This window comes from Micropterus salmoides, unplaced genomic scaffold, assembly GCF_014851395.1.
Source record: "Micropterus salmoides isolate LMB-PRFRI ecotype aquatic unplaced genomic scaffold, ASM1485139v1 Ms_hic_scaffold_22, whole genome shotgun sequence".
In the NCBI taxonomy this organism is placed as follows: domain Eukaryota; kingdom Metazoa; phylum Chordata; class Actinopteri; order Centrarchiformes; family Centrarchidae; genus Micropterus; species Micropterus salmoides.
Genome location: NW_024041373.1, coordinates 3,545,073 through 3,566,678, shown reverse-complemented (window position 1 = coordinate 3,566,678; position 21,606 = coordinate 3,545,073). Strand labels below are relative to the sequence as shown.

The window sequence follows — 21,606 nt, the reverse complement described above, 5'->3', positions numbered from 1 at the left end:
GCCTGAACCTTAGCGGGGTCCATCTTCACCTGCCCCTACTCAATAATGAAATCGGGAATAATTGAGTAAATCATCCAGGTACATGAAGATGAAGTGGTTCAGCATGTTGAGGAGGATTTGCTGGAGTGTTGGTGAGGCTAAAAGGCATCACAAGGTACTTGAAATGGTCAAATGGTGTGTTAAAGGCAGTTTTCCATTCATCTCCGTCACTGATGCGATAGGCGTTTCAGATGTCTAGCTTGGATAACACATTAGCTTATTGCAGGGTATTAAAAGCAGGGTTTATGAGGGGAGAGGATACTTGTATTCTATGGTGATGTTATTTTAACCATGTAGTCTATGCAGAAGGAGGGACAGATTAAACCAGCAGCCAGGGAGTCATGAATGCACTTTTTTATTGCTTCACTTTCAAGATGGGACAGGTTGTAGAGTTGACAAGAGGGTAAAGGGGTACCAGGAAGCAGGTCTATTGCACAATCAGAGTCAATGTGGTGGCTCACACTACTTTGGACCCATTGTTTGCTAAACACCTGACCTAAGTCATGGTGGACTAAGGAGAGGTCAGCTGGCTCAGAAGCGGGTGCTTCAGCTACCTGAGTTGGAGCGAGAGCTGACTGGAGACAAAAGGTGCTCCAGCAAACAACAGAACCAGTTGAGCAGACTATGTTGGGATTATGGTGTTTTTAGACAGTGCTGTCCTAACACACACAATAGGTGCATGAGGTGAGTTAATGACTAATAATGGGAGCAGTGGGTGATGCTGGCCAAGAGTTATCCATCTACAGCATTAACATCCATAGGAGAAGGCAGAACTTCCACAGGAATCCCAGTTTAGGTAACACAGATGGAATTAATAAAACTGTCATCTGTGCTGGAATCCACTAGAGCTAGCAGAGGGACAGAATTATTGGTGCACATGAATGAGGCTTCAAACTGCATGGGATTGCGAATGGCTGGTGGAGGTATGGCTCATCAGGACCCCTCCAATTACTGAAGATCCTAAAAAGGAACTTATCCACTTTGCCATAGAGGCGAGCCCTTCCCCGTTGTGTAGGCTCTTCTGCGGTGGATCGTGAAGAGGGAAAATAGATTTAGGTTGGGATGGACTGGACTCATTCTTAACATCATCAGCAAGCCCATGAATAAACACTCCCTGCAAAGCAACTTCACCCCACCCATTCTCTTCTGCCAAAATCCTAAACTCCACAGCATACTCAGCAACTGAACTGGAGCCCTGGTCGAGGGAGAGAGGACTAGCGGCTGCTTTCTTTCCCTGAAGAAGAACGTCATAAATAGGCTGGCCCAGTCACATCTCTTACTGGGCTGAAGACAGCCTGTCAAAAGTAATACAGTCACAAGGTAGTCATGCTGCATCAGCAAGGTCTCTCCCAGGCAGACATTTCAAAGCAGACAGAGGTTTCCAGATGTGATGTCCAAGCTCTTTTGAAGAAGCACAAAAAAACACGCAACAGTGAGGACTGTAGACGCAGAGGTCAGCCAAAGAAACCTACTGCAGCAGATGAACGACACATCATGCTTACTCTCATGACATGCTTATGCTGGTATGATAACGGTGTCAAGCTCTTTGTATTACTATTTTGCATGAAAGGCAGAGTCAGCTAAATGTTGTTGTGACCATTCTCACTGCTACGTATTGGCTTATCCATGAAGATCTGCAGTTTAGGGTTTATTGTGATTATGAATGATTTGACCATGATTCAGTAATCCAGTAGTCACTCTAGTGCAAGGAGTTTTCTGCCTGCTCTGCAGTATCTCACATATAGATTTATTGATCTGCCTTTGCCTGGCTGTTCAGCCTCAGCATTTTCTTTATGCTGTAGGTCAGAAATGAACATGTTAAACCTTTTTAGACAAATCAGGATGACAGAATGGTACTTAAATCAGGAGAGTGAATTTAATAATAATAATTTAATGACATGTTACAATAATTATGAGAAATGTGAAAAGTCTTGATTTGACCCCATCATGGCAGTATGGTATTAAAGGGGGGGTTGAAGCCCTAGTGGTGTACACAACATTTCGAGGAAACATGTTTAGCCTAGAAATCGTAGCAAACTGGTGCAAAATGTTTTGAGATTGAACATGCCCCAGATTTAAAGTTTAACAACAACTACATGATTAGCTGAGGGAAATTGTGTCAAAATCTGGTTGGTTTAACAAAAGAGTGAACGCCCGTCAGCTAATTTGAGAAGCAGAAATAGAGAGAGAGTGTGTGTGAGAGAGTTATGAATGAATGTAGCATGGAGATAGTCTTCCTGGTTGAACTTTGCGTCATTTGTTTATTCAAACTGCTAGAGTAGGGACTGGTGATGAAGACAAAATGAATTTCATGATAGATAACATGATGAAAAAAATTTAATCTCATATTGTAATATTATGATGTTTAAGTAAGTATTGAAACAAAATTTTAACTCATGTTCATCTTTTCCAGTCTGGTTAGTAAGAAGTCTGTTTCTTTATCTGAAAAACACAGCCAACCGAGAAGAACAAAATAGGACCAACCCTGAGGCCGTCACATGACCAGTAAATACACAAATATGAAAGCAAAACATTTTGGGAAATACACTTTACATGCAAGAATGAAATCAATCTTCTCATGTACTTAACTGCCAGAAACCCAAAAAGGTGCCTTTCTCAAAGTATCAAGATTTTGCTTTAATGAAACTATGGCACAATTACTCGCTACATAAGTCTTAATAAGAAATGATTAATAGAGAATAGCAATGCTTATTTCTTTACAGTACAGTAATGGTTACTCTGGCAGTTAAGATCATAGAGCATTATTTATGAAACTTGGGTGCCTCAAACCTCCAGACTGGTTGGACAGATGTGGACGTAGCCACTGGTCTGGTGAAAGTTGGCCAGACTTTCCAACCAGCATGCCTTATGTTAAGTCCAGCATGCATCACGTTAAGTGAGCTCTGTGAAGGGCTGCATGAAGTCAAACACACCTACAGGGTTTTTTGTGTCATTGAGGCCCCTACCGTTTCAGTGTAATTCAAAGCTTTAAAATTTGTTTTTATCACATTGCTTATGAAGTCGACAACTTTACTAACATAGCCAAACAATAAGCAAGTGTGACAACACGACACAGCGATTTTACTGACTAGTCCAACAGAAAGAAGGCCAGCTCAGCGTCTGTCCTGCAGCCTTTAATTTCACAAAGCTCACGCCAACACCCAGGAGACTCTGGCTTGATCTTTTTCTCTTTTTAGCTGCCTTTGCTATTAGCTAACGTTACATCTATAGAGGCATATGTTGTCCGCTCTCCACCAGTAGCAGCATAATGTTGCTTGAAACTTGGGTGACAAGCTAGCCAACAAAACTAGACAGCAACCAAGAGCACTTACAGTAACTGATGTCCGAGTAGGTTATCTAGTAAGTTTTCTAACATCAATAAGAATGTTTGGCATAACAATTAATAGATATAAAGGTATTGATCAAGTAATTAACAACAAAATTCAAAAAATGTGTTGGCACTTATTATCAAAAACCTATGTCATTGTATAATATTACGTGCTGACGGCCAAGTAGATGCAGTCAGCCGGGAGACAGGAGTGTTTGTGTGTTGGGGGGGGGAAGGCTCTCTCTGCATGGCATGAATGGGACCTCAGATGGGACGAAGAAACAGCACATTCTCTCCCTAAATTAATTTTGCTGTCGCCCCTTATGAATGTGGCCCTTTCATAGTCTATTTTTTTGTGTTTGAGCCGCTCAGTTTGCCGCAGTGAATTTAATGAGGCTCCTCTACTGTATTGTATTGTGCCGTGCTTTGTGTCTGTCTCTGTGTCTCATCAGTCTTTGACACCACTGCACTCTGAAACAGGCTGCTACATAAAGATTCACTGTGTCTTAAAACATTTAATGCACAGGTTACTTTTTAAATATGTAAACTACATTCAATTTTATTATTATTATTTTTATTATTATAGCATAGCTGCACTTTGTAGTTGTCAGACCTCGGGCGAAATTTAGGTCAACTTGTAGAAAGTCTTTTTGAACAGAGTTTTTATTTTCCTGACAGTCAGGCAAGATGTAAAAGGCCATTGAATACAGCTGACTGCTCATCCACAAAAATACTTTATATATGCCGACAAAATGATTGATAAAAATCCTAATTGACCAATATGTGGTGACGGTGCAGTGGATAAGATTCCTGCCTTTGGTGTGAGAGACCTGGGTTCAATCTCTCACTGTGACCCATCACCAATGTGTCCTTGAGCAAGACACTTAACCCCTAATTACTCCAGAGTTGTGTGACCTCTGATATAATTAGCAATTTTAAGTCGCTTTGGATAAAAGCCTCAGCTAAATGAATAAATGTAAATGTAACAGTGTGTTCAAGTTGGATTGCTTGTGTTGTGCTGGAAGCCCAGCCTGCCTGCCAAGCTTGTTCAATCAAGGAATCTATGACTACTGTTGACGAACAAAGTAAAGATGAGCATGTTAATCAACAGTACAGTTGTTTTGTGATTTTCTCTTTGTATGTTTCTTAACCTTAAACAACATCATGGGATTACCTGGAAAAAGATAAAAACATCAGACCAAACATTTTGATGATGGATGACCTGTTTTTGTTTGCATTTTGAATTTGGACATAAAAAACATTTCTGAAATGTTTGCAGGACATTGTAAAACAGTTGTTACGATTGGCTGTAGATGAAAAGTTAGCTTATTGAAAAACAGAAAATGGAAAAATATTTTCCAAATAGACCTTGATGCCACAGTACCCACTGCTGCTTCTTCTACTGTACACAAAGCAGTCGTGACACTGTTGTGTCACAGTTACAGTCCTCTAGTCCACCAGAAACACCAAAAAATAACAAACCAAAAGATTTTGGGGTTTTGAGGGTGTACGTAACCACAACGTCCAGGGTTAAAATCCTGACAAGGACGCGTGTTGCATGTTGCCTCCTCTCTATCAGTCTAACAGCTGACAAAAACACCACGGGCCCAGTATAGCCCACCTTTATTGTGCCATGTCATGATCAGCTGTTCCATCTTGGCCCCACAGCAGGGGATAACTGTACTTTCCCGCACTATGCGGTCCCAGTTGTGGGAGGAAAAACCCTAAGACCGGGCCAGAGGCCTATCGGGCCCTCACACTTTATGCTCTTGGATATAACTGTAACTTAGACCTGATCTGATGAACTGTTGTCCTTTCAATATGAATAGTATTCTTTTCAATAAGACACAGATTCGAGTAACGTTTAAATTAACTCAAGTTTAATGACAATTTTGAGCAAATAAACAAATACAACAAATACATGTGTAGTCCCCGGAGCAGACTCCTCAACCTCTGCATTACATTGATTGATATATCCTGTTTCACTCCTCCTCTTGTGGGTCTGAAGGCCACAGCCTGAGAGTAATAAGGCCGAGTGAGAAAACTGCGCCTGAATGTTCAGTGTATCTTTCAATAAACACCTTAAACATAATTCTATTAAACATTATCCTAATCAAGCTAGGGATATAAAACATCATAGCTAAATAAAAATCTCCAGCAAGGTGTAGGCCTCTTTCCTCAAACCAAATCATGACGTCCATTTGAGCCTCATCTCTAGTTTTACAGATGAAGCGTAATCGTTAAAAGTCTTGCTGTGTTCAGATGTAATGCTTTGTTCATGGGATGGATAGTACAAATGGGAAGACATGCTAGCATTCACATCATCCGACAATTCAAGATGGTTGTGTGATATCAGGGTTGGTCATGTGAGAGTTAAAAATGAAACACACAGTAACTAAAATGTGAGAACAGATGTTGAGTGAGAAGCTGTAAACCTGTATTAGGAGTAAATGGAAATTAGGAGTAATATAGCTTTCTGATATCAGTTCTAAAGTGCACATTGCTTTTTATTGGACTGCTTTCTATCCTGGTGATGTGACGGCTGCTGTCTGGGTCATCGTGGTTGAAGAGTTGCTGGTGACGTATTCTCTCCCTTGACTGCAGGTTAAAAGCCTGCATTGGATTAGCTGCTCTTTTCATCAGGCAAACCCTCTGTGAATGTCACCTTAGTCCAGCAGATTCAAGGATGTAACAATGTCGCCAGAAAAATTGATGACAGCCTTTATTTATTGATGTGAGCATTTTAAACTCCAGCCTTGTTGTGGCTCAGGCCTCTGAGTAACATCTGAGGAATAGATGGAATGTGAGGCCAACAGGAAGTCACTGCTCCTGCTGAGAGAAGAGAAAATAAGAGTCTACATCCTTTCAGCTGCACAGTCAGTGCTGCAATGTCATCATGAGTTCAGCAGGCTTTTCAAAGGAGTACAAAATTTCCTGTTTAATTTGACTCATCTTTGACTGCACTGTGTGTTAGATGGGTGATCTGCAGCCTGTCAGGACCCTGCAAGCCCTCATCTATGCTGTTAAAACTAAAAGTAATTTTGTTAAGTGCTGGGGTTGTATACCCACCCACGGGAGAGACTGATTGTGCATTTGTTTTGAAAAAAATATTTCCTTAAGCAGAAGTTAGCTTAAGCAATGATGTGCAGTCGACTGTCAAGTGTAAGATTAGACCACTGAAAATATTGTGTAGTAGTAGAGTGACAGAGAAGAAACACGGGGAAAGAGAGAGATATTTAACATAGGGATGGAACCAGGGAGGTGTTACATAGTATGCATCTTGGAACACTGCCACCAGGATACAGTACAAATTGTTTTAGAGATAGAGCCTATAGGAAAGCTAATAACAGGTCAGAAATCATGAGGAATACACAGTCTCAGACTTTGTGTTAATGTCTGTCCTCACACATCACACAGTGAGATATACAGTATGTCTTCTAATATAACCAATTCATTTAGTATGCCTATATCGCTATCTCACAGGCATGTAACCCTTACATAGTCCCTCTTTGTCTTTGTTTTGCGCTCAAACACAGAAGCTGCACATTGTAAGCTTCTGCTTCTATGACTGGATGTTACGATGAATACAGCCACTATGTTTTATGTTGAAATAACGAAATCAGAAATGAAATTAACTCAGACATAAAAAATAGTTTTCTGGTGTCTGATACAAGTCTGATACTTTGTCATTTGATAATTAGTAAGACCTTGCACTAGAGAAATGCAAAGATATGCATGGCAGTTTCAGCTGGTCCACCACCTTGGTCCAGACTGAAATATCTTAAACCAATACAACTATTGGATTGACTGCTATGTAATTCTAATCAGAGGGATGCCATGGTCCAACATTAGCATGTTAGCATTGTTATTGTGAGTATGTCAGCATGCTGATTTTTAGCATTTAGCTGAATGCACCGTTGTGCCTAACATAACCGCTAGCATGGCTGTCTAGTCCTTATTTCTAATTCATTCTACTGTATTTTGTGGGTTATTCAAGATTTTCAATGTTAAACACACTTTAATCAAGTGATTGTAATGTATGTACATTACACTGGTATGAGTTCATTTCTTGTTCCTTTTTGTGTTGAATTAAAAGTAGGATTGAATAAATCAAAGTTGTAGATAAACAGTTGGCATTCACAGAACACAGCTGCCTGTTTAGAAACTCGGTACTGAAATTTCTTATTAGATGGAGGTAAACAATATCAAAGAACAACTGAGCCAAACCTCAGTTTTAAAGCACTTGAGATATGATTTACTACTAGAGCAATTACTTTATTTCTCTAATCGTGATTCGATTTTTATGGCCATTGTTGGGAATAAAAACTCAAGGTTGCAAAGGTGATTTTGGGAGTGGGCTGCTAGGGCCGCAGAAAGACGGGCTGGATGGTGGCTAGACTCCATCTAGCCACAGGCGGTCTGTAATTCTGCACCGTAATTGCCTGGAAAAGTGTATTATGGGTCTTCAGACCACTCATCCACTCTGTAGGGGTGGACAAGAGAAAAGGGTGAGTGAGGCGGAAAACTAGGATGGATAACATGATGTCCCGTTGTGAGACAATTCTGCCAGACACTTACAATACGTTGAGGGGGTGTTATTATTTTGTGTGTTCAAAGAACACTTTCTGTGAAGGCTATTAAAGCAGACTAATGAAAATGATGGTAGCAAATGGGGAGACAATCTCCAGTTCAATTGAAATGTCATTGTGCTTTAAAGACAGGTGCAACAGACGTTTTCTGCTGTTTGAATGGAGTAGATGCTGTCAGTCTGCAGCTCTGGACCAGGAAAAGAACCATATTTTCACATCTCATGCTTTCACAGCCTGAGACTTTCCAGAGTTCAGGGTCAGCAGCCTGGCAGAGCCTCTAGGGTGATTTGGTGTTCAGTTCTTGGTTCTGAGCCTCTTTGGCAGCACCTCACAGTAGTTCCTGAGTTTACTTTCTGAGCCTGATCCTCAGCTACCATCGTTTGATCATAATGGCCCATTAGAGGAAACCTCCTGCCAGCTACAGGGATCAAACCAAAGACATTTTTAGCCACCTGACCAATCATGGCATTTCTACTAAGTGTGTTTGTAGCATTGTGCTCAACATCTTAGTTACTGTTTACAGTAGAAATTTCCTGTGGTAAGCTAATGAAATAATGCCATTTGAATTAGGGTGCCACTAAATAGCTGTTTTAGTAGAACTGAAAGTTCCGCTCTTGATCCTATATTTTCCAGGAGGATTAAGGTGACTGCAGATCACAGGAATTTGTGGTTGTTTAACCTTAAAGGTCAAAATTTTATCAATGCCAACACAGTAAGACAGTATAACATACACACAAACACGTCACACTGTCCCCAACAGGAACTATTACTAACCTGAGGCAGTTATCAATGACCTGCTCTATCTCCTAAATTATCATTATAAGACAATAATAGAGCTCGATAGATAGACTGACAGAAGAAACGTCATTAAGTTCGGTGTCTTAGCTTGTTTGCTTTTCGTGGTTGTAAATGGAACGTTTGCCCCTCACTCCATTTTCCCCCCATTGTAGCAGCAAACCACAGACATGACGGGGAAGAGAAGGGACAGTCATGGAGAGAGAGGGAAAAGCAGATGTTTCTGCGTGCCTCCCCTGCTGATTTTAAGTGATTATTGTAAATGCTGTGATTAATAAATGGAAATAAATAATGCTTTGTTTGTGGTGACAGTTTAGTTTTAACAGCTAGCACCTTGGTGTTGTCCAATGTGAAAAAGGTACAGTGAGTGATCGTGACATCGATATCTTTCTCTGTCTTCCTGTACAGATGCGATGGCTAATCCTTCTCCAGCAAAGAGCATGGGCGACCCTGGAATCACCCCACTGTCTCCTTCGCACACTCAGGTTACTCAGTTCTGTTATGCACATGTACTAATTTATTTATATTTCCATACATTTTAGGCTGTTTGTTTTCCTGTCAGTAGTGATTCCTCAAAAAAAAAGAAGTTTTTCTCACTGTCATTCTGTAAATCTTGTGACAAAATGTGTTTTTGTTACCGTTTGACTACTACAATACCTGTATTTAGAGAGTCATATTATATTTTACTTCCATACTGGTGTAACAGTGTCTGGTCGGTCTGATCTTGCCCCTTTTCACTGGCTATTTATTGTTTCCTCTTCTTCACTCATGTGTCTTACATAACAATGTTAGAAAACCACAGTGGGAGGACCAGATTACGTCACTGCAGCAACAGTGATAAAACACATATACAGGAGGAAGATACTTTCTGAACCAGTGACTCTTCTGCCCCTAGCAGCCCTTTATCAAACACAATTATTTACACACTATTATTTTAATAATAGTGGGCTATTTACAGCTTAAATTGCTTGTGTGTGTGTGTGTGTGTGTGTGTGTGTGTGTGTATGTAACCCTCTCATTGAAGTCAGTCAGCTGGTCTCATGAAATGTCACCATCACATGGCCTAACCCTATGAAACTGTGTATTCTCTGTACAGCAGAACGACACAGACCAAGTACCATCAGGGCCGTCTTTCGTGGTGGTGGTTGCCATTGACTTTGGCACCACTTCCAGTGGTTATGCTTACGCCTTCACTAAGGAGCCAGAGTGCATTCACACTATGAGGTAGGCCACCACTGCAATGCAGACACTGACAAGAAGTATGGGGGTGGGCTAAAGCTTATATGCAGATTATAACGATCCTGGAATCAATCTAATAATTTAAAATACCAAAGAAAAAGAATCATATATCCCTATTTTGAGGGGGAAAAAACTCTTGTTGTGATAAATGTCCTGCGCAGGATTCCAGCGTTACATCGCCACAGTGGCGATGATAGAGACACTATTCACCCTATCACAATCAGTGTAACATCAAAATGATTTTGAAGCTGTTATTTTAAGATAAAAATACTACATAATGTTGCTTTAATACTGGATGATGCTAGTACGTTTTTGTCTTGTGAAGAGTGAACTTCTACACACACAACTAATAACCACTAAGCATTCACATGAGTGAATAAATGCAGCCAAGAATAAATGAAGTGAAAACAGTGATGAACAATTAATAACCAAATAAGGACCATGGCATACCACCAGATAAAGCAGTGAATGATGTCTTGAAGAGGCAAGATGTATTAACTTGTGGAAACACTGGAGACCACAAAGTAGATGAAAACTTTGACACTAACCAGTGAAATCAGCGTTCAGCAGCTGAGAGCTTGTTGGGAAGCATAAAATAACTGAAGCCATTCAATATCATTCTTTTGTTGAATTAGGACACTTCTTCTGACCCATCACCTTTTTTTTTTTTTGTATTCATATGCTACAGTATCAACCCCAACATCACACGACATGTAAAGTTTTACCTGGTGGTTAAGTGGCTAGGGAAGAAGAATATGTCAGCTATCTGTAATTCTCAGAGGTGCTCAGCCCCACGTGGCCAGCTGGAGATGCTGTGCAGCATTTGCCAGAGTCACTGTTCTGACTTTAATAACTTCCCAGTTCAGATGATGGGGGAAGGAGGGAAGTGGTAATGAAAGGGCCTGGGGAACCAGGAAAGTGGCTGAAGAGGAGGGACAGAGACAGACTTTGACAGAGCGTGTAACCTAGGTTTGTATTAGTCTTTAGTCTTAGTCACAGGCTTTGGGATAACTACATGTATGCTAAATTATAATGAAATTACAGTTTTTTTCAGTTGCTTACCTGCATTGGTCAAAACTGAAACTGACTTTTATTGCTCTTACAAAATTGTATTCAGTGACCACTCTCCCCAAAATCCATGAACTCTTTTCTCATTTCTACTCCACCACCAGCAAAACAATATATATTTGCAGCACATTTTTCAAATGCGAACGCCTTGTGTCCAAAACTGTTCAAAACACATTCAAAACAGAATGGTTTTTATTTTTCACAAGTATACAAGTATACACATCAATATAGGAAACATAAAGGATATTGAAATAAATTTCTGTTCTGCTGAAAACAGTATCAGCCGATACCAATTACAGATCTCTGGGTCTATATGAAGCCTTTTATTTATCATGTAGCATTATACAGTATACTGTATATTTATTTAATTAGTCCTAAAAACAATGTATTAAGGATTAAAATTAACAGATGATAAAGTATCATGAAACAACAACTGTTTATTTTATTACCAGGAAACATGGGCAACAAATTACACTCCTTCTTTCTTAGAGACTTAAACCATAGCAGCCTGGTTACTGCGAACATCTTGTAGCTTAACAAATATAGTTTTCCTCTGGAATAAACTACAAAAACAGAACAAACACTATCTTTATAAATTTACTTCAACTATAGACGGGTTTCTGTGCAACATCATTACAGAGATGCGCGTGTAACTGGGGGCAGGAAGCAGCACTCTGTCTTAGCGGCATATCTAGCTGCAGTGTTGGGCAAATTACTCAGAAATTGTAATGACTTACTTTTTACTTATTACTCATTTAAAAAGTAACAATATTACTTTACTTATTACTGGGTATTAAAAGTAAGTAGTCACGTTACTCGTTCCGTTACAATTACTTTCAACCACCGCACCCCAGCCTTAAAAGTGACGGGAAACCTGTTCAGCAGTGTATTTTAGAAAGTCAACAAGCAGCTGAACTGGAAACACTGCAGCCTCTCAGACCAGAGGATGCTGGATCATATAGGCAATGGATATAGGCTTTTTAAAAATAATAAAAAAACAAAGCAGGTCCCTCTCGACTCTTTAAACTAATGGCATATTCATAACAGCAACGATGAGTAGGACTTTTACGAAGCATATAATGATCTTTAAATCTGTCAGAGATTTTTTTTTAAATCAAGCAAGTATGTTGTATCTCTGAGTGTGACTTACTGCTGTGAAAAGAACGCCTCTCTCCATTGTTCTCCACTCTTCCTTTAGCTTTTTGGCTAGCAGCTGACTTGAACAACATTACGTCCGGTTTCACTGTCCTGCAGCGAAATGAAACTCAAACAAACAGATCCAACTCTGAATGACAGAATTTACAAACAATGCATAATCTACATTGATTACAGTGGTTCACTACAGTCTTCTGACTGGCTACCAAAGCGCTTTTGCCCCCTGGCTGCACGCGCATCCAGTAGTGTTTGTATACAAGATACCCGTCTATAACATCAAGTCAGTTAAACTTCAGGGATATCAATCTGTACAGTTAGGAAGCATAACGATTGTGAATCATTGTCACCTGTTTTGGTGCAAATGAAAGTGACAGGCACACTGGAGAGGCAACAGCAAGACATCCCCCAAAAAGGGAATGGTTTTGTTGGTGGTGCTCACAGACAGTTGCTCTCTCCTTATCCTTCTGATTGTTCTCTAGTTTTGCATTTTGCTAGTATCCTTGTCACTACTGGCATGGTACCTGCAGCCCATTCAGGTTGTACAGGTAGTCCAGCTTCTACAGAATGGCACATCCATATTTGCCGTCATGAGAAAGAGTCTGTGTCTCCCAGCACAGTCTCAAATGCACGAAGGAGACACCAGGAGACCATGAGGAGAGCTGGACAGGCCCGTAGAAGGGCATCAACCCAGCAGCAGGACCGGCATCTGCTCCTTTGTGAGAGGAGGAACAGGAGGAGCACTGCCAGAGCCCTACAAAATGACCTCCAGCGGGCTACTGGTGTGCATGTTTCTGACCAAAGTGTCAGAAACCAACTCCATGAGGGTGGCATGAGGGCCCGACATCCTCTAGTGGGATCTGTGCTCACAGCCCAGCACTGTGTAACATCATTGGCATCCTCCAGAGAACACCAGCATTAGCAGGTCCACCATTGGCGCCTTATTCTCTTCACAGATGAGAGCAGGTTCTCAGTGAACACATCCGACAGACGTGAAAGAGTCTGGAGACGCCGTGGTGAATGTTCTGCTGCCTGCAACATCATCCAGCATGACTGGTTTGGTAGTGGGTCAGTGATGGTCTGGGGATGCATATCCTTGGAGAGTTGTATAGACCTGCTAGCCAACAGTATGCTGACTGCTGTTAGGTACCAGTATGAAATCCTCAGAGCCACTGTCAGACCTTGTGCTGGTGCAGTGGGCCCTGGGTTCCTCCTACTGCAGGACAATGACCGGCCTCATGTGGCCAGAAGGCAGTTCTTGGATGATGAAGGCATTGATGCCTATGACTGACCCACATAGATCTGAATCCAATTGAGAACCTCTAGGACATTATCTTTCAGTGCATCCGACGCGACAGAGTATCGTCACAGACAGTCCCGGAGCTCAATAAGGGTATTCGCACTAGGCCATCCATACCGTGCCCAGGCACGTGTAACCCCAAAAGTCCGGTTCGTTAGACCAGTGTGATCGCTCCTTAAACTGGACTCCAGCACGGTACGCATCTAGTGTGATCGCTAACCGTGCCCTAGCAATCCCGACTCAAACTCCACTGTGCCATGCAGGAAAAAGAGTGCTTTTTTTCACAGAATGACAGTCGATATTTACTTCCAGCCATGTACAGCGTGCTTACCTCAAAAACCCAGCTGTGATCTAAAGTTAACATAGCTCTCCTTATCAGCTAGGCTCCTTACATGCTTGCTAATAAGTTTTTTTAAGGTGGGTCTCCGACATTGACAGTTGTGTTGGACAGATTTGTGCGGCTGTGTTCAGAGAGAGAGGGAGAGAGACAGACAAGGTGTTGCACGAATATATGCACAGCACTCTGCTATCAACTACAATTTTAAATAGGCCTAGTAAAAGAAAATCACATATCAATATGTGGCGGTCAGCGTTGATACTGTGCCGGGCCGTCACAAACAAATAAATGTATGGAAAACACTGACTGAGTGATGACGTTAACATGCTCCGGCACGGTACAAGGCAACCGGGCCTAGTGTGAGTACGCCCTAAGACCCTGATCCAGGTATGGGAGGAGATGCCCAGGACACCATTCACCGTCTCATCAGGAGCATGCCCAGACATTGTCAGGAGTGCATAGAAGGGCGTGAGGGCCAAACACACTACTGAGTCACATTATGAGTTGCTGTTATGAAAGTCACACAGGTTGAATTATCCTGAGATTTCAGTTTGTTTACTTTGATTTTCGGTGTGATTTACTAACCAAAAAAAAGGTGATTTACGTCATTGTTTATGTAATCAGGTTACTGTTAGCTTGCTGTAGTAATCCAATTTGATACATGTATGTTAACCTTGGATTAATTGTGGTAGGTTATTAGAGAAACACTTTTTTTCAGCTGGTGAAACTAGATTTTAATCCTACTTAATTCTCCACCTTATTTTAGTGTTTCCTCACAAACGACTTTAATCTGAATCTGAATGGTTCATTCTTTGGTTATTTCGTTTCAAAACCAAATCGTAAAAAACAAGGCAGCTGCGTTTTGTTCTAGCTATGACCGGTGTTGTATCCCTACTGGTTTTCAAACTAACTGGCTGCTGTACACGTGCGCCTGTTGACTTTTTTCATCAGCACTTTTATGAAGTCGGCCAAAAACTTGCATTTTGGATTTTTTCACCCGCGGTTTCACCAGCAGTTGAGCCACATATGGAGAAGGCATGTTGTTAATGCCATCGCCTACTGAATTACATTGCACTGATCTGTTCACTGTTGCTTTTCCTGGTTCGTGTTTTAAAATATCCACCATGTCCACGTCTTCTAAGATAACGTCTCTCTCTGTGTTTCTGTGCAAAGTGCTAAAATGGGTAGCTAAATATAGCCTACTGTGGCATGCCTATGACATGTTTTAGCATGTGTGTATGTTTGTGTGTGTTTGACAGTAGTCTGTTACTGACTGTACTGCTATGCACATGATGTGAAACACCCTGCAGAGCAGCATGTGTGTAAATGCGACCGGAACAGGATTGGATATCTGACACTGATCAGGCCCGGTCACTGGTCATGGACAACTAAGATGAAAACTGGCCAGTTGATCGTTGCATCTCTAAGTTTTTGCTGTCCATACTAAAGTCAGTCTGGATACACTTTCACTCGCAGTCTGAACAAGGCCTTTTTTAGATGGCCTCCATAATCCCAGTATACACTTCTCCCAAGGAACAGAGATAACACTAATAATAGCTGGCCCCCATTTGTCCGGAAATAGTGTGATAGCTCAATTAGCCTAGAAGATAAGTTCATATGCCTTTTCTGACAGAATTTAATTACTGATTTGAACCTCACAGAAGTGTTTACAAGTTAACTGTGAACTGTTACAAAAAGCATGAACTGAAATGTGTTGACTTTTCACACATAGCTTATAATAGATTCATAACAGCATGTGCAATTGATGAAAGTGTCAAAACAGGTTCACCTGGGAAATGATTATTCAGCTGACATTTTAAAGGTTCTAACAGTTCCAAAGCTCTCTACTTTATTAATACAAAAGCAGAAATACAGATTTATGGTACTTACTGTACATTGATAACTGACTTATTCTCCTCCCAGGCGTTGGGAAGGGGGGGACCCTGGTGTGTCTAATCAGAAGACCCCAACCACAATCCTGCTGACTCCAGACAGGAAGTTCCACAGTTTTGGCTACGCGGCGCGTGACTTCTACCATGACCTGGACCCCAGCGAGTCCAAACACTGGCTCTACCTGGAAAAATTTAAAATGAAGCTTCACACCACTGCAGTAAGGATAGAAACATACTGTAGAAATGCACATCACTCTGGATTTTGTTATGTACTGTGTTTCAGTTTTATGAGCCTGAGCTGATACTGCAGCATACTGTTGACCTTTCCTAATTTTGGCTATATGGGAGACATTTCTGCCAGTGGCAGCATGTCAGATCCGCACAGAAGATGCTGAAAATGTAATTGCAAATCTAGACATCATATCCCCTCTTCATATGATGAATGTGTCTATGTACTCTTGTTCTGAACTGTTTTGATTATATTGTCCTTCATTCAACTCTAAATTCAATAACTTCTCTACAATTCTGCAATCAGAATCTGTCCATTGACACAGACCTCCAAGCGGCCAATGGGAAGCGAGTGAAAGCTCTTGATATCTTTGCATATGCATTGGCCTTCTTTAAGGAGCAAGCACTAAAGGTAACATGCATGTAACATGTAAGCACTCGTGTATCTTCTGTTGTATTACACATACAATGCATTTTCTATTTTGCTAGTCTTATAACTACACTGTAGAATTTGGGCTCAATCCCAGCATGAACCCTGAAGCCAGTGGTCAGTTTGCTCCAATTACTTATTATGGTAGTAGTAGTATTCAAAATACCTAATCTGACTGTATTTTGTGATATAATAAATAGCTCTGGGAACATGTAATTCAATAAGCAATAAATCTGACCCAGTAATTCTTGTTTATGAATTTTAAAATATTTTACCCCAATAGTCTGAGCCCACAGTGTCCCACTAACCCTGCCCGTAAGTTTTCTAACCTGTTGGTTGTGTTTGGCTTTTCCTCCTGCAGGAGCTGAGTGATCAGACTGGTGGCGAGTTTGATAATAATGATGTGAGATGGGTAATCACTGTTCCTGCCATCTGGAAAATGCCTGCAAAGCAGTTCATGAGGGAAGCGGCCTATAAGGTAAGCTGAAAAGTTTCATTCACGTGTACACTGACAGATCCCAGCATGCATTTCTAGTCTGAACACAACTGGTTTGCAAATGAATGATTCCAAATCTTAAAGGAAATTGTAACCGTATACTGAGAATGGCTGAAGACAGGATCTACTACGATGTTTAAAATTATGCCTATGTTAGGAGATTCACTGTAGAGAGAGAGATGTGCATGCTCAGGGCTGCTGCAATGTCACACAGTAATCAAGACTTGCAGTCGTGACTGCCATACACAAACACAATGACCTACTGGCTGTGGTAAAGGACATAGGGAGTGAGTCAGTCATCAATTTAGAGACAAAAAAGACACACAGAAGAGAAGGAAGGAAGGAGAAGTACCAAGAGTGATAGAAAAACACAGTAATAAATCCTCTACTAATACTGCAGTTAACCTCAGGACCAACAAGGTAACACGTCTTACACATTTTAAACAATGTGAAAGGGTTCAGTCTGTGATATTACAAATGGAATCCATCTTGCAGGGCCATTTGTTATGCTTAGCAAATTAAATAAAGATGGATGACTCATCGCCACTATTGATGCATAAGGAGAACAGAATGAAGCATCAGAGTCAGGGCCCTGTTCATTCCTATGAAAGCTGCTCAGTGGCTCATGTAGCCAAAAAAGGTTGACTTCTGTTGATGAAAACAACCCGGATCTGCATAGCTTCGGCATCATGGGGCCTATAGAGCAAACCCCCGAGACTTGTGGAGCTGCTAACTTCTGGTTTAGCCCTCGGTTATCTTGAATGGGGATAAAATAATTTAATTGTGCAGCCTTCCAAATGTTATCAGAGCAAATTCATTTAATTCTGGTAGTGAAATGAGTCATTTCGCAGAGGTTAGGACAAAAAAAGTGTGCCAGTGTGCATCATGTGACGTACCTGGAAGATGTAATCCAAAGGTTTGGCCATTGTGTCACATTGCCTTCAAAGCATGGTACACTCCCTGGTGGCTTGAGTCTGTGGCACATGGCATCCATACAGCCAACATACAGCCAATCATAATGTGTTGATGTGTTATGGCATCTGTAAATCAGATCTGACAGGCAGAGCACATCTGGGACCTACTCCGGCCGATATAATAGTGAGAAATGTTCAGCTGTCAATCATGACATGAGGAGTGTGCAGACTGACAGCTGTACAGATTAAAATTAGATCTGTTGAGTTTTACAGAAAGCAAGATTAACTAATTAATTTAACTTAATTAATTAAGTTTTTGGTACTTCCACATTAGCTTAATTTTTCAGCCATCCCAGCAAGCAATTTCACAGATAAAAGATGTCTAATAGATGTCTAAACATAGCCCAGACGTGTAGGTTAAAACAGGGCTGAATTTGGGCTGTCAGTGAAAGTTTGGTAGACGTCTAACCATAGCCCAAAAATAGTCTAGTCATCAATCAGACCACCATTGAACGGCTACATATAGACGTGTATTAGACGGTGAAAATGGGTATAAGCTAAAACAAGGTTGAATTTGGGCTGTCAGTGAAAAGTTAATAGACGTACAGAATAGTGGCTAAAGGATTTTTTTTTACTCAAACATAACAGGTTCTCATAAATAATAATCAGTCCAAACAAATTAAATATAAAGATTTTATTAAGAAAAAGGATAACAACGTAGACTTAAGATAATACAACATGATGAAAATATAAAGGAATTATTGATATATTATAAATACAAAACAGTTTATATGAAAATACTACCAATTTTAACAACATGCCTTAATAAAAACATAAATAATGACAAAATAAATGGGTTGGCTGCATCCAAAACTAGATCTTCATCTAAGCTGCTACTTGATGCAGCAAGAGCATCAGATGGGTCTCTCGGGTGGCGCCAGTCTCTCGGGTAACTGTTAAATATGTAAGAATATGAATATAAGTAAACATTATAAGTGTTCACTGTTTTGTTAAGACATGACTACTATCAGCAAATCATTTTAAATGAAAACATACAGTATATTTCTAATTATCATTTTAATGAAGGTAAAAAAAAAAACAACTTTTAATTTATAACGCTTTTTTCTTTTTAATTTAAAAACCCTTATTTTATTATAAAGATACTTGAAAAGGACACATGTTTTTGCCATGATGTTACATTAGAACAACCAAATAGACAATTGGGAAAGCAGCTTTTATTCTTTGGAGAGAGCTATGTGCTGTGAATGTAAGTGTTCTGTTCTGAATATTTATTGTTGTGCTTTGCTGACTGTATGCTGTATAATTTGCAATAAATATTTAGTGTCAAAAGTCAAAAACGCAAATTGATATCATGATCTAGTGAGTAAAATATATGTGTGGCTTTCATAACAAATTATAATAGGTAAGGTTTCATGTTCACCCCCTCTGAATTCAGATAATATAATGTAAGAGTTTTTAAGGGCACGAGGAAACCTGTGGGTATCATGGAGTAACAATTAAGTTACACTTGCAAGCAGCATGTTAAGCTAACCACAACGTGACTTATTCTACACCGTTACCCGCTGAAATGTCAAGGTTCCTACATGTTAACAAATAATGTAGATAAATAATGAAGACATGTCAAATAAAGACACAGATACTTACAAGACCAAAGTAAATGTCTTTTCGCTTCCAGTGTTTGCAGTAAACTCTCGCCCGTTGCTCGCTGAAAGGCCGAAGTCGTAACATATCCCTCGTTTAAAAATGGCAGATATGTTTTTCACGAGATCTGGCAACTCTGATGTCTACAAACTTTCAAGTCTCGCGTTGCCAGTAGTCATGTCTCAGTAGGACTACAGCTGCCATCTAGCGGTTGAAATTAGTAATTGCATTTTGTTTAAAATTAAAATGAAAGTTAATGCAGGGAACGTTACCGCGAATATAAAGATAATTTAAATGTTTCAAATGTTTACTTGAATTTGATGATATGATGTCACGCACCTCAACAGCTGCATGGGTGAAAACTACATGTAACCAATTTGGTCTGAAACAGGGCTACAGCCAAGCCGTTGATATTAGACCACTGATTGCCTCTATTTCACTGCGTGGGCTAAAACTACACGTAGCCTGTCAAAATAAGAGCTAAATCGTGACTACATAGACCATGTCAATTAAATGATACTTAATATCTTGTAGATATTATTGACATTGCAAAAATAATGGGGTATCAACCATCTCATGTACTGCCAGGGCAAAAAACACTATTAATCATTTTTGACCATTTTGACTTAACTATTTGTAGCCCAGGAGCTATATCGTGGCTACGCACAGGCTGCGCGTAAAACATCAACAACAGAAATTAAACAAAAACCTTGTAATCCCTGTAGACCTTGCGTACATGATGGAATATCATACACCTTGCAAGTTATTATGGCAAAAACATCATGTAACCATATGTAAAGTTATTGTGGCTGGAAGTGGGTTACTCATAGCCGGACTGAATCAGGGATATAGTAAACCTAGACGGTGAAATGACGACTATTGCTTGCTGGGATGGAGGTTGCCACTTTGGCTCACCGTACGGAAATTGAGGTATGTTAACTAAACGTTAGGTTGTTTTTTTAAGCTATTTTAAGCCAACTAGTAAGGCAGTGTTGTTACATTATGTAGGCTTAGTAGTGTGTTGTGGATCACACAACCTTTGTATGAATTAAAAATGCCTATGCCTATTTATGCTTGCACTTGTCAGTGGAGGGTCCTCACAAGCAGATCATTTTAAAACCTGCATGCAAGTCTCTTCAGACCATCTGTTTATGTGGTCACCTGGGTGTGGCTGTCTGCAGTGAAGAAAAAGGCAAGAGGTTTGAGGCAGAGACAGAAGAGACAGTGGACAGTATGATGGTGGGGGAACCGGGGCTTAGCGTGTGTGATTGTTAGTGATGTGAAGTTTCTAGGGGAGCTTTTAATGACTATACGACAATATATGAATTTGAAAACCCTTGTAAATAAGAAGTTGTTCTTAAGTGTCCTGCCTGGTTAAATAAAGATTTGATTAAAAAAAAAACTACTGTAAATTATCATTAGTGATCAAATTATCATTACATTACTGATCAGAGGTCTTAAAAGAACAATATCTTTAATCCAGGGGATCCTAAATTTTTAGCAAACAATAACTGGTCGTGTCCGGTCGGTCAAAGTTACTGCCTCTTATGAAAGAATGTCCTGTGTGGGGGTATCTAGGTGGACCCTTAGGCAAGGTCCTTAATACTACTTGCTACTTGCTACTTGCCTACCTCAGGCATGAGTGAAACCGCAAATACAAGAGCCATACCGGCTCGGACGTCGCCCGTGTCAACAAGGTCCACGTCAGGTGCTACGGAGCCAGGGCAACCTGATGACAAATGGGCTACTGGAACAAGACATTCATGGACTAAAGCAGAAAATATGGATCTGATGCAATGCTACTATACAAGCAATCCCGGTGAGAGGGGTTATATGCAGAGACTGTGGGATATATGGATGCTTTGAAACCCATCATCAACACTGACAGAGAAACAACACCTAGCTCAGTGTTCTAACATCGCAAACGGCAACTCCTATCACAACTAGAGATTGATGAGGTACAACAAATTTGCTACAGCAAGGGGGAGCCAGGACGACAGATCAGCGGGGAGATGTCATCATCATCTCCACACTCAGAGATTGGGTCCCAAGCCCCAATAACAACAAGCCCTTACGGCACAGAATCACTCAACATAAGGGCGACTGACCTACGATTGAAGATCATAACCAAGCTGAA

At 40.5% G+C, this 21,606-nt stretch overlaps 1 protein-coding gene across 6 annotated transcripts in view; it reads left to right on the top strand.

Moving 5' to 3' along the window:
• hspa12a (heat shock protein 12A) overlaps positions 1-21,606 on the top strand; it is an 80,374-nt gene that overhangs the window by 20,147 nt on the left and 38,621 nt on the right. For 4 of the 6 annotated variants that reach the window (XM_038737250.1, XM_038737247.1, XM_038737249.1 and 1 more), the window contains exons 2-6: positions 9,160-9,236; positions 9,848-9,975; positions 15,771-15,957; positions 16,275-16,379; positions 16,759-16,875. In XM_038737250.1, the coding sequence (XP_038593178.1) occupies positions 9,160-9,236; positions 9,848-9,975; positions 15,771-15,957; positions 16,275-16,379; positions 16,759-16,875 (614 nt within the window). The remainder of the gene's footprint in view (positions 1-9,159; positions 9,237-9,847; positions 9,976-15,770; positions 15,958-16,274; positions 16,380-16,758; positions 16,876-21,606) is intronic. The other 2 variants (XM_038737248.1, XM_038737246.1) reach the window with 1 other exon arrangement.